This window comes from Taudactylus pleione, unplaced genomic scaffold, assembly GCF_031769625.1.
Source record: "Taudactylus pleione unplaced genomic scaffold, aTauple2 ptg000555l, whole genome shotgun sequence".
Taxonomy (NCBI): Eukaryota; Metazoa; Chordata; class Amphibia; order Anura; family Myobatrachidae; genus Taudactylus; species Taudactylus pleione.
The window spans coordinates 725,868-743,734 of record NW_028284957.1 but is presented as its reverse complement, the minus strand read 5'-3'; the positions used below and the strand labels follow the sequence as shown (position 1 = coordinate 743,734).

At 45.9% G+C, this 17,867-nt stretch overlaps 1 protein-coding gene across 1 annotated transcript in view; it reads right to left on the bottom strand.

Annotated features, from left to right (window-relative positions):
- The window catches only part of LOC148482031 (catalase-like), a 52,945-nt gene that overhangs the window by 26,719 nt on the left and 8,359 nt on the right, over positions 1-17,867 (bottom strand). The window contains exons 2-8 of the mRNA XM_088452640.1: positions 16,489-16,593; positions 14,629-14,800; positions 12,837-12,947; positions 12,073-12,203; positions 8,685-8,789; positions 2,607-2,732; positions 1,328-1,519 (exon numbers count right to left, since the gene is read on the bottom strand). Coding sequence (XP_088308766.1) covers positions 1,328-1,519; positions 2,607-2,732; positions 8,685-8,789; positions 12,073-12,203; positions 12,837-12,947; positions 14,629-14,800; positions 16,489-16,563 — 912 coding nt within the window. The 5' untranslated portion in view covers positions 16,564-16,593. The remainder of the gene's footprint in view (positions 1-1,327; positions 1,520-2,606; positions 2,733-8,684; positions 8,790-12,072; positions 12,204-12,836; positions 12,948-14,628; positions 14,801-16,488; positions 16,594-17,867) is intronic.

The window sequence follows — 17,867 nt, the reverse complement described above, 5'->3', positions numbered from 1 at the left end:
GAAAATGCTGTAAAACCCCCCTAAAATGTAGTTTTCGAGGGTTTTACTGCATTCCACAAATGTACTAAGCGCATCACATTCCGGTGCTTTGTTCCAATGGGTAATGCCACCTGAAGGAGGCATTACCCAATAGAATCCTATGGGCTTGTTGGTGGGACGCTTCCCCTTAGGAGGGATCTGATTGGATCCCTCCCATCACCGCCCGCGGCCTTCTGCGCATGCACAGAAGGACCCCAAAGGAAGTCCCTCTGTCCGGAGTAATCTCAAAGGACAGCTCTTTTCGGGACCTAGGTTGTAACTAGGGTAGTGCGACCAGTGCCATGGCACAGGGCACCGCAGGGCAGGGGGCGATGTTTGGGCTGTCAAATTTGCACAGGGCACCAAAAAGTCTAGTTACGGCTCTGCCAAAGACAGGGGGGATGTATCGCATTGCGGGATGTACTGTATCGCATAGCGGGATGTACTAAGCATCGCTTCCATGATGCATTACATCCCGCCTCTGTTCGGATACATTCCGCGGTTTATTACAGCGGTATGTTCCTAGAAATGGGATTTACATTGCAAAGGACAGCTCTCCCGATAAGAGCTGTCCTTTGCAATGCCCCCGGACAGATGGACCCAGAAGTCCGCGCATGCGCAGAAGGGCGCTGGCCGCGAGGGGATGATGGGAGGGATTTCTCAGGGTAAGCGTCCCGGTAAGAGGCCCACAGGCTTCTATTGGGTAACGCCACCTGCAAGTAGCGTTACCTACCGGGACAAAGCACCGGAATGCATCTCATGCTGGTGCCTTAGTACATATGTAAAATGCGGTGAAACCCCCGTTTCTGGGGTTTTACAGCATTTTCAGCTTTAGTACATCCCGACCCGTGTCATGTAAAAAAAAGAATGGACATAAAAAATGTGTAGGGTATACAAGAAAATGGTCTTTGAAAATCACCTTAGCAGATTTTAGGATATGAAAAAAAAAAATGTAATACATTAGTGGACGTCTTATTTAATAGATGTATAGTAATTTCCCAATTAAGACAAAAAACGAATCCTCTCGCTGCTGCACCAAAGTGGTCCTGCTGTTATTAGCGAAACACATGAATATGAAATCAGCCTAAAGGCACTGATACAGGGCGCAGTATTTTATCCTTTCACAAAATAAAACGTTTACTCGGTTTTTTTTTAATTCTCTTTGTAAAGATAAGTACAGAAAATCCTCTTTACACATAGACAATGAATGAGGTGAAACTTAAATTACTTGGCACATTACAGGTGAAATCCTATTATTTGATGAAGTCATGCACTAGTAAACTGTACACACTTTACCAAACGTACTTACTTTGGTGAGGTCGAACGGATTGAAAGAACATTTCTCAGCCTCCTTAAATGTCATGACCTGGATGTACATAGTCCATGACGGGAAGTCCTTCTTCAGAATGGCCTGGAAGAGGTCACGGATCCCGTAATCGGGGTCACTCACCACCAGGCGGTTTGCTTTTTCTACCGACAGGTTCTTGATTCCTTGGTTAGACTACAAAAAATTCCAAATGTTTTTCAACCCCAATATTTGGAAACCACAGCTCTATTCCTTCCACTAAACAACCAATTAACAAGCATCGCCCACAATGGAGGTGAAGACTGTCAGTATGGCATAAACCTGTGATGCATAGTGAAGGCCACTGGAATTAGCTATAATCAACAGTATCAAATCAATAATGACACATTCTAATTGCATTCCAATGTGTTTCTCTCCCTTTTCTTTTAACTTAGGCCTAGTGACAAATTGAAGGCTACCATGTGCCCTGACCAGTTGTGGATGCCCCTCCCCTGAAAACGGCTAATTTATGCAAGTTAACGGGGGAGGGGCATAGACAATCATCAGGAAAGAGGAGCTGATTCAGACCCGGAACGCTAAGAAGCGTTCGCTCGTAGCTGCCGATGGTTCGCATTGTGTGAATTCGTATGGATCGCAGTTCGCATGCGCACACCACTGCGAAAGATCGGGAAGCGTTCGCTCACCCAGCATAGCCAGCCCAGCTGAATGAGTGACAGGAGAGGCCGTTTATGGGTGGCAACAGGGGCAGGCCACTAGAAATGGGGGAATGGAGGTGCGAACGCAGGCGTGTCTGAGCGTGATAACGCCGTTTCAGAGGCATGCATAATTATCAGGAAGCATCATAGTACACGTCACCCGGCTGGTTTTTGCACTGAAGTGCTCGCAGTGCTTGCGGTTGGGTCAACCTCAAGCGCTGCGACTGCTCCCGATGGTATCTGATGTTCCGATGGTTGCATACACTTCCTGGAGATGACGTGCGCAAGTGGGCGTCAAGACAGGCTGGTGGGCGTCTGCATACACTAAGTGAATGCACGCCAAGACATAGTGGGCGTGCTTATGCCTTGCCGTGCAATCGCCTGCCTTGCTGGGTGTGTTCCGAATTTGCATGCGCTGAGAACGAGCGTATGCATCTAGCGAGCGGGTCTGAATCAGGTCCAGAGTGCCGTGAGAGACCTTTACAGCCATTGCTGGCGGAGGTTGATCCAGTGGTGGAGCCTAATCAATGATCATCCCCCCAGCCTAGACGTTACTGATGTGACATTGATATTACCGTCAGACCCACCTTATAGTGGAATTTACAGTACACCGCTTTTCCTTCAGCATTCACCAGTTTGAAAGTGTGAGACCCATAGCCATTCATAAACCGGTGCCCATCCGGAATACCACGGTCGCTGAATAGGAAGGACACCTTAGCAATGACGAAAAACAAAAAAGGATATTAATAACGAGAGCAAGGTGCGGACGTTCCCTACAGTAATATAGATGATAGTGCCCAGTGAACACAACACAATCCAGCCCTCATCACAATAGATGAGGGCTGGATTGTGGAGGGCTGGATTGTGGACACCACCTATAGGTGCTTTATCATGTATTACTGGTTTGTATTCTTAATATTATGGCCACTTATATCTTTAAAAATGTATATGTGATTTCAACGCAGCTTTAAGAAGGATTGAACGCACGTAAACAAAGTATAAGGACTGTGGAGTAACATGAAGAGTTCCAGGCTGGGCGTGGAACCTGGTTTGCTTCCAGACTGATCTCATGTTATGTAAAATGTTATGTAGGATATCTAATCAAGGCAGGACCAGCACTGGCCCATTGCCCGGAGGTTTATTAGACAAGTTTGTAGTGTAAACACACATTTATACTGTGCAGAGAGCCGCCAGTTATACAGAGAGAGGGAGAGGGAGAGGGGGGGGGGGGAGGGAGAGAGAGAGAGAGAGAGAGAGAGAGAGAGAGAGAGAGAGAGAGAGGGAGAGGGGGAGAGGGGGAGAGGGGGAGAGGGGGAGAGGGGGAGAGGGGGAGAGGGGGGAGAGGGGGAGAGGGGGAGAGAGAGAGAGAGAGATATGCTACTGTCAGAGTGAGAGCTGTCAATTACAGAAAGAGAGCTGCCAGTTACAGAGAGGGAGAGAGAGAGGGAGAGAGGAAGAGAGGGAGAGAGAGATGCTACTGTCAGAGTGAGAGCTGTCAATTACAGAAAGAGAGCTGCCAGTTACAGAGAGGGAGAGAGAGAGGAAGAGAGGGAGAGAGAGATGCTACTGTCAGAGTGAGAGCTGTCAATTACAGAAAGAGAGCTGCCAGTTACAGAGAGGGAGAGAGAGAGGGAGAGAGGAAGAGAGGGAGAGAGAGATGCTACTGTCAGAGTGAGAGCTGTCAATTACAGAAAGAGAGCTGCCAGTTACAGAGAGGGAGAGAGAGAGGAAGAGAGGGAGAGAGAGATGCTACTGTCAGAGTGAGAGCTGTCAATTACAGAAAGAGAGCTGCCAGTTACAGGGAGAGAGAGAGAGAGAGAGAGAGAGAGAGAGAGAGAGAGAGAGAGAGAGGGAGAGACTACTTTCAGAGAAAGAGCTGCCATTTACAGAAAGAGAGCTGCCAGTTACAGAGAGAGAGTTGCTATTGTCAGAGTGAGAGCTGCCAGTTACAGAGTGAGAGCTGCTATTGTCAGAGTGAGAGATGACAGTTACACAGAGAGAGAGAGATGCTACTGTCAGAGTGAGAGCTGACAGTTACACAGAGAGAGAGAGAGAGAGAGAGAGAGAGAGAGAGAGAGAGATTCTACTGTCAGAGTGAGAGCTGTCAATTACAGAAAGAGAGCTGCCAGTTACAGAGTGAGAGCTGACAGTTACAGAGAGAGAGAGAGAGAGAGAGAGAGAGAGAGAGAGAGAGAGAGATGCTACTGTCAGACAGCTGCCAATTACAGAGTGAGAGCTGCCAATTACAGAGAGAGAGCTGCTATTGTCAGAGTGAGAGCTGACAATTACAAAGAGAGAGAGAGAGAGAGAGAGAGAGAGAGAGAGAGAGAGATGCTACTGTCAGAGTGAGAGCTGTCAATTACAGAAAGAGAGCTGCCAGTTACAGAGTGAGAGCTGACAGTTACAGAGAGAGAGAGAGAGACAGAGAGAGAGAGAGAGACAGAGAGAGAGAGATACTACTTTCAGAGAAAGAGCTGCCAATTACAGAAAGAGAGCTGCCAGTTACAGAGAGAGAGTTGCTATTGTCAGAGTGAGAGCTGCCAGTTACAGAGAGAGAGTTGCTACTGTCAGAGTGAGAGCTGCCAGTTACAGAGAGAGAGAGAGCTGCTACTGTCAGAGTGAGAGCTGCCAGTTACAGAGAGAGAGTTGCTACTGTCAGAATGAGAGCTGCCAGTTACAGAGAGAGAGTTGCTACTTGCTGAATACTAGCTATTCTTCGTACACCAAATTATTCTTATCACCCACGTTAAGGGAGATATTTAGTGTAACTAATTATCTTTATACTACCATTCAGAGCATGGACTCATGGCCATTGTACAAGTTCTTCTCTTCTTTATACTGCATTTATGGCGAGGGGATTTACATGCCGATAGCCAGTTTAGGGTGTGTGCCTGTAGGTCTAAATGTAAATGCTGACAGTGTTAGGCCTACACCCCTAAGTTTTAGTGATTGTATGTTAGGACTCGGAGCAGGTCTTTATAACAGTATTGCTGTCAGTTATATTGTCATATGCTAAACCCTCGTCATCACTGTTTTGTAAGCGGTGATAGTAATGTGATTGTATTCATCTTCAAGATAACCCTACTGTACAGCCATGGCCAAAAGTTTTGAGAATGACACAAGTATTGGTTTTCACAAAGTTTGCTGCTTCAAGGGTCTATTTACTAAGCAGTGTTAGGAGACAGAGTGAAAAGTGATAAGGTGCCAGCCAATCAGCTCCCAACTGTCATTTTGCAAACACAGCCTGTGAGATGACAGTTAGGAGCTGATTGGCTGGCACCTTATCACTTTTCACTCTGTCTCCTAACTGATTAATAAATAGACCCCTCACAGTGGTTTTAGACCTTTTTGTCAGATGTTACGATGGTATACTGAAGTAATATTACCGGCATTTCATAAGTGTCAAAGGCTTTTATTGACCATTACATTAAGTTTATGCAAAGAGTCAATATTTGCAGCGTTGACCCTTCCTTTTCAAGACCTCTGCAATTCGCCCTGGCATGCTGTCAATCAACTTCTGGGCCACATACTGACTGATGGCCGCCCATTCTTGCCTAATCAATGCTTGGAATTTGTCAGAATTTGTGGGGTTTTGTTTGGCCACCCGCCTCCTGAGGATTGACCACAAGTTCTCAAAGGGATTAAAGTCTGGGGAGTTTCCTGGCCATGGACACAAAATTTCGATGTTTTGATCCCCGAGCCACTTAGTTATCACTTTTGCCTTATGGCAAGGTGATCCATCATGCTGGAAAAGGCATTGTTCATCACCAAACTGTTCTTGGATGGTTGGGAGAAGTTGCTCTTGGGGGATGTTTTGGTACCATTCCTTATTCATGGCTGTGTTCTTAGGCAAAATTGTGAGTGACTCCACTCCCTTGGCTGAGAAGCAACCCTACACATGAATGGTCTCAGGATGCTTTACTGTCGGCATGGTAGGGGGTATATTTACTAAAGTGAAAGTTTTTAGATGTGGAGATGTTGCTCATAGCAACCAATCAAATTCTACTTAACATTTAACTGTCACCTTCTAGAAGATAATAGGTAGAATCTTACTGGTTGCTACAGGCAACATCTTCACTTCTAAAAACTCTCACATTAGTAAATATACCCATTTAGTGACACAAGCAATAACCTTAGCCACTTTGGAAGGAATTAAATTCTGCACATTGGGTCGCTGGACATTATGGTACACAACCATTGCTAATTTTTCCTTGCACTTCTATGAGGGAAAATTAGTTAAGATACTGGTCACAAAATCCCTTCTTCTGTAGGTACTTTCTGGCCAGCAAGCTGAATTGACCCCCCCCCCCCCCCCCACCATGCATCTGAGGGCTAGTTCCTTTTTAGATATCATGGACCATTGAGTCACTATCTTTCAATTTCCTTGACTGTTAATGTACACGCCAAATGGATCATCTCTTTTACCTGGTATATGTGCATGAGTGTGTGAGATTCAGGGGCGGATTGGGCCGCCGGGACGTTTCCCGCTGGGCCGGCCACATTGTTCCCTTTAGGGGCTGCCACCCTTAATTTACCACCTAGGCCACCACAACTGGCCGGGCTGCCGAGATCGGAGCTATGTGCTCTGATCGGGCAGCGCACTAATGTAAACAAATAAAATGGCCGACGGGGGAGCTGCTGCGCATACCCAGCAGCAGCTCCTCCCATAAGCCTTGCGGAGCCCGTCGGTTACTACAGACGGCTCCGCCTACCGCTCGTCAGTGGCCCGCCCCCTCTCCGGCTCCTTCCCTGGCCTGCAGTGCACGCACAGGACCCGGTGTGACCTGCTGCTGTCCTGCCAGTCTGCAAAAACCAGCTTGTGTAAGTTAGCCTGGCTCTGTATACATAGTATGGGTCAGTCCCTATAGTGGTCTGTGGACGCCCAGCCAGCCGTTCAGTGACTCACCCTCCCCCGGGCCTCCACTCCCTGTCCAGCTGTGTGTGAATATACAGTCAGTGTATATATATATATATATATATATATATATATATATATATATCAATATAGATAATACATGTGTGAGATATATATATATATTTATATATTATACATATGTGTGATATATATATTGCTTTTCATATATACATATAATGTATATGGTAATTATGTATATTTACTTTATATGCACAAAATTTACTTTATATACTATTAATATACCGGTATACAGTCCAGTATTGCAGTGTCATATAATGTTTAAGGTCCGGCACTCCAAATCTCAATGTAGCCTTGGCCGGTGTAAGGTGCGGCACTCGGCGCAATTACAGGAATAGACAAACGTTTAAGTGTTAGTAACACTATTGTCAGCATTCTGACGATAGTGTTACTAACACTGAAACGTTGATCGTATCCGTTTGTCTATTCCTGTAATTTCACACCAATTGCCACACCTTACTACTGCTTATATATATATATATATATATATATACACATATATATATATATATATATACACACAGTATATAACAATGGCAGTTACTTTTCTGGCAAAGCTTTTGATTCTGAGAGGACAGCATCCTGCCCCGTCACCAGAATCCGCCCCTTGACAGACCCCACCTCTCAATAGACTCCACCCCCATTAGGGCTGCTTCAAGAAATTTCCCGGGCTGGTTTTTTGACCCAATCCGCTCCTGGTGAGATTTATCACCAGGTCAGACGCTTACCCCAGATCAGCTTGCCGCTCTGTCCAGCACCCCAAAACTCTGTTGTTTCCCAAAGCTACCTCGTTTTCCAGCACTCCATCGTTCCCTAACCCTTAATTGTTCCCAAACACTCCATCAGTCCCCAACACTTCATAGTCTCCAAGCACTCCTTCAATTCCCATTCTCCATAATACCCCAATAATCCATCGTATCCCAACACTCCATCGTTGCCCAACATTCCCTAGTTTCCCTAAGACTCCATCATTCTCCAACACTTCATCGTTTTCGAGCACTCCATCAATTCCAAACACTCCTTTGTTTCCCTCACATTCCATCATATCCCAACACTCCATCGTTCTCCAACACATCATCGTTTCCCAACATTCCCTCGTTTCCCTAAGACTCCATCATTCTCCAAGACTTCATAATTTTCGATCACTCCATCAATTCCCAACACTCCCTTATTTCCCTGACATTCCATCATATCCCAACACTCCATTGTTCTCCAACACACCAGCGTTTCCCAAAATACCATAGTTTCACTCACTCCCTTATTTTTGTTGTACAAAATAGATGTTTGGTTACTAGAAAGTAGGGATGTGCAGGCTCGGATTCGTTCGGATTTTCCCTCCAAATTCTGATTTTTCCTGCCAAAAATCGGGTCTCAGAAGAGGCAAAACATCATCTTTCATGGACAAACATCATCATTCCTGGACAAAAGTCCATGAAAGATGATGTTTGTCCATGAAAGATGACGTTGTGCCTCTTTCTGAGAACCAATTTTTGGCGGGAAAAAGACGAATTTGGCGGAAAAATTTGAACTAATCCGAGCCTGCACATCCCTACTAGAAGGTAAGAATAAAGGACATTAAAAAAAGAAGAAAACTAACAATAATTTCCCCCCTGACCAACGTTGCCATAAGCATGTGCGTAGCTAGCCTAGAAAGGACTAGAAAGGACTGATCTCGCTGATGAGAAGACATCAGACCTCTATGGCATTGATGGGATAAGGATACACCACCCACCTGGTGCAGACACTCTGGGCGAAGGCTCCAGAAATCCCAAACCATGTCTGCGTCCTTCAGGTAGGTCTGCGGGTTCCTCTTCTGACTGTGGATGAAGGACGGAAACTGCAAAGAAGGCATCATATTATACCGGGTAAGCATTCAGAACACCTTACATAATACTTAACATCTCATAACCTGGAAGTGAAGTTATGCTCTATCCATTATTTTATCAGTGCCAACCAAATAGAACGTTATTATTATTATTATTTCTTACATCATACGCTGTTCTCTGTGCAAGACCCATAGGAAATGTTACACAAATAAGTCCGTTGTATAGACCTATATTACTAAGACTGAAATGTATTATGTTTGGGGTGCTAGTCCAATCCTGCAAGCAGACATATTCTTACCAACTAATCATGGAATCGCCTACACATGCTAAAATTAATATATAATCATTATTACTATTATTTAGAAAGTGCATGTATTATGCAGTGTTTTACAGAGACTATTTAGACGTTCCATCAGTCCCTGCCCCAGTGGAGCTTACAATCAATGGGGGTGATTCAATTCAACGCGATGTTGAATAGCGACGGGAGGGAGCTCCCGAAGCTATTCAATACACCGCGCTGTTTTGGCGGGCAAAGGATATTTTCTCGCATCCCCCTTTGGGATGCGAAGATAAATCCGACCAAAGTGCCGGTCGTGCAGCTGTTTTTCTGCATAGCGTGGCGCTAACAGCCGAGCGCCCGGCACTTTGGTCAGAGAATGCCGGTTACCGCGCCTTAACACCCTTGTTAAGGCGCGAGAACCGGCATTCTACGACCACACAGCGCACTGAATTGACTAGCTCCAGGAGCTCGCTCCCGGCTCTATTCAATTCACGTTGAATTGAATCGCCCCCTATATTCCCCATCACACGGTTACGCACGAATGGGTTCATTTTTGACATAAGCCAATTAATGTACCAGCATGTCTTTGAAGTGTAGGAGGAAACCATAGAAATCCCCACACAAACATGGAGAGTACATATAAACTCCTCACTGGTAACTCCCTGGATGGAACTGAACCCAAGATCTCAATGCTTAGACAATAATGCTAACCACTGTGCCACTGTGCTGCCCACTTATGACTTGGTGCACAGGTAACACTATAGAAGAAGGTGCAGTAGTTTGTAGCAACAGCACAAGTTGTCATTTTTACACTGTTAGCTTTGCATGAATGTACATATGTGTCCTTTTTGTTTTTACTGTAGCTTCAGACACGGCAAATAGTCCCTCTCGGCGTGCCAGGTCCTGTTCCCGCCTTTTCCGCTCAAAGCGTGCTTCTTATTTGCTAATTAAGACCACTGGAAGTGACAGAGCTGCTGGCGTACACTGACCGCTGGGACGTGCGGCACTTGTACAGCTGTGTGTGACTGAGTAGTGGAGCGATTATTTGCTACTGTGCATGTGCAAATAGTCCTAAAAAAAAGCTATACATGGTACATGGAGACCGCTGTGGTGTACGGTGGAGCTGGCATTAGATCTGGCAAGGCAAAACCATGGCCGTTCCTGGGCAGTGAGTGTGAGGTGGCCTGATGTGAACACAAAAAAAAAAGTCTATGTTACGGGCGTGTCGTTGGTTTGTCAGTGATAGCATTTGCGTTCCCAAATGCAGAGCAACAGCCAGGGGCGTTTCTAGAGAGGAGGGGGCCCGTGTGCAGTCTCCAACACGGGCCCCCTCCTCTCCGCCCGGCAGCCGGCAGCGTACTGAGCTGTGCGCGGCCAGCGCCGGAGTTATAGACTCTGGGCACTAGAGTGTGCCCAGAGTCTATAGTGTATGCACAGGTCACTGGGAAATTACCCGCGGCGGCCATTTTTCCAGGACTGCACATGCGCAAACGACGGGAAAATGGCCGCCGCGACCATTTTCCAGTCGTTTTACAGTGCCAGACCCCCGCGCCGGCCTGGGACTTCGGAGAGGTAAGTAATATTATGGTTGCAGGGTGTGCAGTGTGGGGCCCCCCTGGACCCAGGGGCCCGTGTTCCCCGCACCCATTATAGATACGCCCCTGGCAACAGCTACAGCGGCCATGTTCATACAGAATTCAGAAGGAGGCACTGGGCCCGCCATAGCCTGGTGCAAGTGTCGGTGGTAAACGAGGTGGTGCACTGATGGTGGCATGTTCATAACAACTGGCAGAGTTGCGATGTCCACGGCCATTGAAAGTGGGCATCTCAGGGCTAGCACTCTGCGGCGCTCACTAGTACACAAGGGTACGGCTGAATGTAGTATTTTTATATTATCGCAGCTGCCACACCACAAAAACGCTCAGTCGCGGTTGCAATAGCGCTCACCTCTAAATCAGGGCCTGAATCTGTGTAAAAAAAGGGCTCCAATGCGAGCAGCCGCGGCTTCTTTATCACGCCGAGTTCCGTTGTGCTTCATTGGTGGCTTGTATGCGTACTGTATTACCAATTCCTGTGCGGTTATAGTCGCACACCAGCATTTCTGGTACGTTATGAGCGGCTTTTATCTGCATCGACTAAGGGCCGTATTCAATTAACCGCGAAAAGTGATGACTGCGAAAACCGGAAATTAATTTGCCTCATTCACCTGTTTTGCCGCAATGTTTTCGCTGTGCGCATCCCCACTTTTCGCCCTATTCAATTGTCAAACAAGCGAAAACGCAGATAGGCGAATGTTCTCTAAAGCAAATTTTTTGTGGGAAATCAGCCTGTACCCCATAAAAAGCTGCAGTGACCCTGGGAATCAATATAGAATAATACTAGTAGCCCTAATAAAGCAATGTTTGTTTGTTTTTTCTGGGGGGGGTCCAGAAAATGAAGTACCAAGGTTAAATTTGGGGTACCTGAAAATGGGTACTAATATATTTTGATGTCTCCAAAATTAAGATTTAAAACATCTAAAAAAAAAAATGCAGCTGCTACAGCCTCGAGTAATCCACAAACACCTGTACCCACCACATAGCCCCCCAACGTACCAGACCCCCCCCCCCCCTTTTTTTAAATTTCTAACACTTTTTTCATGCCAAAAAATGACATGTCTTTTTTTGAGGTGAATTAAGTAATTATTTTTTCCCCCCATATTAGGCATTAGGGGAGGTGTCGAAAGGTTTCTGAGCCAAGTCCCCACATCTGTACCCCAAAATATGGATTTTGGAGAAACATTTCCACCTGTTATGGCCTATGGAGATTTTGCCTAGGCAAAAACTCTGGGGAATTGAATATGGAGATAATTTGAAAACAGGCGAAAAGTGAAAATCGGAGAAAACTTTTCTCCAAACGGCACTTCTCGGGGCTAATTAAATAAGGCCCTAAGACGCAAAATTGAAAGAAAAGTACGGTACGCTTCTCCTCTCAGAGAGTCTAGTACCGCGTTTCTTCAGCAAATCACCACTAACCAGAATGGGGTCCCGGATGAAGAATATAGGGGTGTTATTGCCAACCAGATCCCAGATTCCTTCTTCAGTGTAGAACTTTACTGCGAATCCGCGAGGGTCGCGCACGGTGTCAGCAGAGCCAGATTCTCCAGCTGTGGGATGGAGAGGTGGATTAATAACTGGGTACTCCAATCATACATTAGGGCTGCTAGACTACAATTTCAACAGTTTGATAATTGGCAATTCTATGTAAGCAGGACCCCACACAGGACACATTTCCCAGGTCACCACCAGCAGGTGCACAGGTGTACTCTTTACTCACTGACACATTTTAAAAGACCCACAGGTGCAGTCATTATTTTAATTGTGATTCTGTTAGGAGACATGGAAAACATGCACTGTTTGGGGTCCTGAGGACCGTGTTTGAGAACCTGTGCAGTAGATGCAGCACTCTCTAGATCAGTTGTTCTAAGCTTCAGGCCTCAAGTACCCCCAACAGGTCACGTTTTCTGGATTCCTTTAACCATGCACAGGTGAGTTAATATAATTTTACTAGGTCAGTATTTATACCACAGACAGAGATCCTGAAAATATGACCTGTTGGAGGTACTTGAAAGGTGGAGCTGAGAACCACAGCGCTAGGTGGACACTAGACATTACTTGACCACTATACAGCTCGGACATGGCCATCAAATAATGGTCAGGCATAGCTGTCATCTATGGCTAGGTTGCAATGCCAGCAGTGAAGTAGGGTCAGTGTCCTCTATTTATCCCTTGGGTCTTACCTACGGTTGAAAATCTGACAGCAATATCTGTTCTTTTCTGGACGTGCTCGAATACTTTGGCCTTAGTGAATCTTGTGATGTCGTGGGTGACTTCAAAGTATCCGAAGGCTCCTGGATCGCGGTCAAACACAATACAAAGAGGGAAATATTCACAATGGATAAAAGACACAAAAATGTGACGCCAATAAGCTGTTCCCTCTAACGTGAGCAATATAGAGATGATAGTGTTATATACTATACTCAGTAAGAAAAGCGCCCGCTGTTTTAATTCTGCACATGCGTCCCATTGGTTAACACCGGGTGTTGCATGTCGGAATTGGCTGGAGATCCACGTAATTTCAGAGGCGTTCCTAGGGTGGTGGCTTTTGTTGGCTGGTGTGTCGGCAGGTGTGTCTGTGTCAGGAACCATGTTCTGTCGTACATTCTGAGAAACCATACAGTTGGTGCGGCTGATGTCCGATTGATGGACGCACATTGGCTGATTTGTGCCGCCGCCGGTGGGTGTCTCAATACGATGCCCGTTGACTGCAGCATTAGCATAAAGACTGCAGATGCTTCCATCTCAAAAAAACCCCTATAACAGTTTCAGATTCAGTTAGGCGAAGGGCTTACCCCACAGCTAACTGAACGCGCTGCCTGATTGAATTAGCTACGGGAAACCCGCATGGCGTGCACTGAGCCCCAGAGGGTGGATGTTACATCGCGGCCTCAGGAGCTGCGAGGACAAATCTGCGTTAATATGTAGACTTTGCATTTTAATGTGCGATGAAACCCGCAGATTCCAGCACTTTGCGCAGAATCGATGGGTTAGCGCACGTTAACCCATGGTTTACCGCACGGGGAAAATACTGACTAATGGAATAATTCCAGGCATGGAATCCAGAGCTTTTCCCCATAGAGAAAACCCTGCGCCTAATTGAATTTCCCCCTCTAGAGTGTTATACTTTAAAATCACTGGTTTTCAGGGTTTTTTGGGGGGCAAAGTTGTAAAATGCTGCCTGATGTATTAGGATCATAGGGGGAGATATATCAGACCTTCTATAGAAGACGGGTGCAGACGATTCCCATAGGAATATGATTTTTAGTAAATTAGCAATCTAATACTATATATATTTTAGAGTACCTATTGTTCCCTTAAGATTTATTTAATATTATATTTTTAATTTATTTAAAAAATCATGTTATTTTTTTAAATTATTTCTTTTACTAATAAATAATATTAATACAAGTACAACGTGGGCTATGCCTCCGGGACAATCTCGCTTGTTTTCGTCTCCTCCCCATAGAGCTGCCAGTAAAAAACATGCACACGCGCCAAGGTACATTACCGCAGAATGATTGACAGTCAGGGACTGTTTGGGGCAGGAAACGGGAAGTGGCGGCAAAGAATGCAGGCATGTCTCCACCGTTTCGGGGACATGTAACGCTCTGTGTCTGCGATCCCATACGCAAGAAATATGGCTCCGGCAAATCAATTCGGACGGCCAATTTGCACAAACTCACTCAGCACTGCGACAATGGAATGACCCATGCTGCGTCTTTGTATGCAGATGCTGCAACATTTTACGCAGATGCTAGAATTTGCAAAGCCCCAGGTGGGCGTCTCCGTACATCTCCCGGTGGCTGTGACATTTGCGTATCTTTGCATAGTAGCTGCGTACACACTCCCAGCAGCAGCGGCGGGCTTAGCGTAAACTCTGAATCGGGCCCCATAATGGCTGGAACGCTGCGCAGCTGACTGTACCTTGTGCGGAACTCCTGCAGCCCCTAAATGTTATCCCTAATTCCTCACCTGCTCCTTTAGCATGGACGACTCTTTCAGGGATCCTCTCCCGATCAAAATGCGCCATCTCATCCAAAAACACGGCATCCTGCACTAACAGTGGCCCCCGGGGGCCAACAGTTAGGACATTAAGCTTGTCACCAGTTGGAATGCCTGCTCCTGTGGTCAGGACAGAAGAGACCTGGACAGATACAAAGAATACAATTGATTATTGAAGACACAAGATAGCCATTTATATGGGTGTAAAAACACTAATGGGGTCTATTTACTAAGCAGTGTTAGGAGATAGAGTGAAAAGTGATAAGTCTGTGATAAGGTGCCAGCCAATCAGCTCCCAACTGTCATCTTACAGGCTGTTTTTGAAAAATGACAGTTGGGAGCTGATTGGCTGGCACCTTATCACTTTCTTATCACTTTTCACTCTGTTTCCTAACACTGCTGGATAAATAGACCCCTAAGGGCCATATCCAATTAACCACGGTAAATTACCGCAGCTAATTAGCTCGCCCGGGGCTCACTTGTGGCTATCCAATTAGCCCCGAAGTCGGCCTGACAATGGCACTTATCAGGGTTGTTTTTCAGGGACCTGATGTGTCCCGAAAAATAATCCACGATAAGTGCAGTTTTTTCACCCAAAAAAGGGTGGGGTGAGGACACATAGATCCGCAAGCTTATCGCGGCTCCTATGTGTTAATGGGCGAACTATCCTATTATTTCGCCTAAAAAAATAATAGGATAGGGAGAAAAGAAATATTGGCGAAAATCAGGGATAATCGGCAAAAAATCCCCGTTTTTCGCCGACCGTGGGGATCAGTTAGCGCCCGAACAGTGTTCGGGGCTAATTGAATATGGCCCATAGCCGGAGATGTATTAAGCTTCCATAGAGTCGAGGAGTGGTCCAGTTGGGAAGGTTCCCATGGCAACCAATCAGCTTCTAGCTATTGTTTTATGGAATGTACATGATAAATGCTACTTCAAAGCTGATTGGTTGTTATGGGCTTGTACACCCTTTGGCAGGTTTGATACATCTCCCACATTTAAAAAATTTACTAAAGTGCGGCATATTTGCCTGCTCGTGGACCCGCGAATCTCAGACTTTTCCGGGAAAGGGAAGGGACCTAATGATGTCTACAATAGTCAGTAAGTATGAAGTGCAGGTGTTTAGAAGTTCCCATTCTCCATAATACCCCAATAATCCATTGTATCCCAACACTCCATCGTTGCCCAACATTCCCTCGTTTCCCTAAGACTCCATCATTCTCCAACACTTCATCGTTTTCGAGCACTCCATCAATTCCCAACACTCCTTTGTTTCCCTGACATTCCATCAAATCCCAACACTCCATTGTTCTCCAACACACCAGCGTTTCCCAAAATACCACAGTTTCACTCACTCCCTCATTTTTGTTGTACAAAATAGATGTTTGGCTACTAGAAAGTAGGGTTGTGCAGGCTCGGATTCGTTCGGATTTTCCCACCAAATTCGGATTTTTCCTGCCAAAAATCGGGTCTCAGAAAGAGGCAAATCATCATCTTTCATGGACAAACATCATTCCTGGACAAAAGTCCATGAAAGATGGTGTTTGTCCATGAAAGATGACGTCTTGCCTATTTCTGAGAACCAATTTTTGGCGGAAAAAAGACGAATTTGGTGGGAAAATTCGAACTAATCCGAGCCTGCACATCCCTACTAGAAGGTAAGAATAAAGGACATTAAAAAAAAAGAAAACTAACAATAATTTCCCCCCTGACCAAGGTTGCCATAAGCATGTGCGTACCTAGCCTAGAAAGGACTAGAAAGGACTGATCTCGCTGATGAGAAGACATCAGACCTCTATGGCATTGATGGGATAAGGATACACCACCCACCTGGTGCTGACACTCTGGGCGAAGGCTATAGAAATCATTAACGATGTCTGCGTCCTTCAGGCCGCTCTCTGACATCGTCTTCTGACTGTGGATGAAGGACGGAAACTGCAGAGAAGGCATCATATTATACCGGGTAAGCATTCAGGACACCTTACATAATACCTAACATCTCATAACCTGGAAGTGAAGTTATGCTCTATCCATTATTTTATCAGTGCCAACCAAATAGAACGTTATTATTATTATTTCTTACATCATACGCTGTTCTCTGTGCAAGACCCATAGGAAATGTTACACAAATAAGTCCGTTGTATAGACCTATATTACTAAGGCTGAAATGTATTCTGTTTGGTGTTCTAGTCCAATCCTGCAAGCAGACCAACTAATCATAGAATCGCCTACACATGCTAAAATTAATAATCATTATTACTATTATTATATGGCAATGGCGAATGCTCCCACAGTCAAGCTCCGACAATATAATATTTTCGGAGCTTGATGAATACTGTCCCCATACTAGTGTATGGGGACAGCGGGCCATTCCGCAAAAGGAAGGTAAGTAAGAGATATCTATGATACTAGTGTAGGGGGCGCTCCGGGAGAAGAAGGTAAGCAGGAGATACCTGTGATACTAGTGTATGGGGACAGCGGGCCACATTGGGGGAGAAAGATAAGGAGGAGATATCTGTGATACTAGTGTATGGGGACAGTGGGCCATTCCGTGAGAGGAAGGTAAGTAGGAGATATCTGTGATAATAGTGTATGGGGACAGCGGGCTACATCGGGAAAGGAAGGTAAGCAGGAGATATCTGTGATACTAGTGTATGTGGACAGCGGCCATTCTGTGAGAGGAAGGTAAGTAGGGGTATCTGTGATACTAGTGTATGGGGACAGCGGGCCATTCCGTGAGAGGAAGGCAAGTAGGAGATATAGGTGATAATAGTGTATGGGGACAGTGGGCTACATCGGGAAAGGAAGGTAAGCAGGAGATATCTGTGATACTAGTGTATGGGGACAGCGGCCATTCTGTGAGAGGAAGGTAAGTAGGGGTATCTGTGATACTAGTGTATGGGGACAGCGGGCCATTCCACAAGAGGAAGGTAAGTAGGAGATATCTGTGATACTAGTGTATGGGGACAGCGGGCCATTCTGGGAGAGGAAGGCAAGTAGGGGTATCTGTGATACTAGTGTATGGGGACAGTGGCCATTCTGTGAGAGGAAGGTAAGTAGGGGCAGGGCCGGATTGAGGGCCACATGGGTCTGGAGCTGAAAATGACCAAGGGCCTATTATGAGAAGCAGAGGAGGTGTGACCAGTGCTGCATGAGTGTGGCCAGTGCCATGTGGGCGTGTACACCCCTATACCCAATGTTTCCCTAAA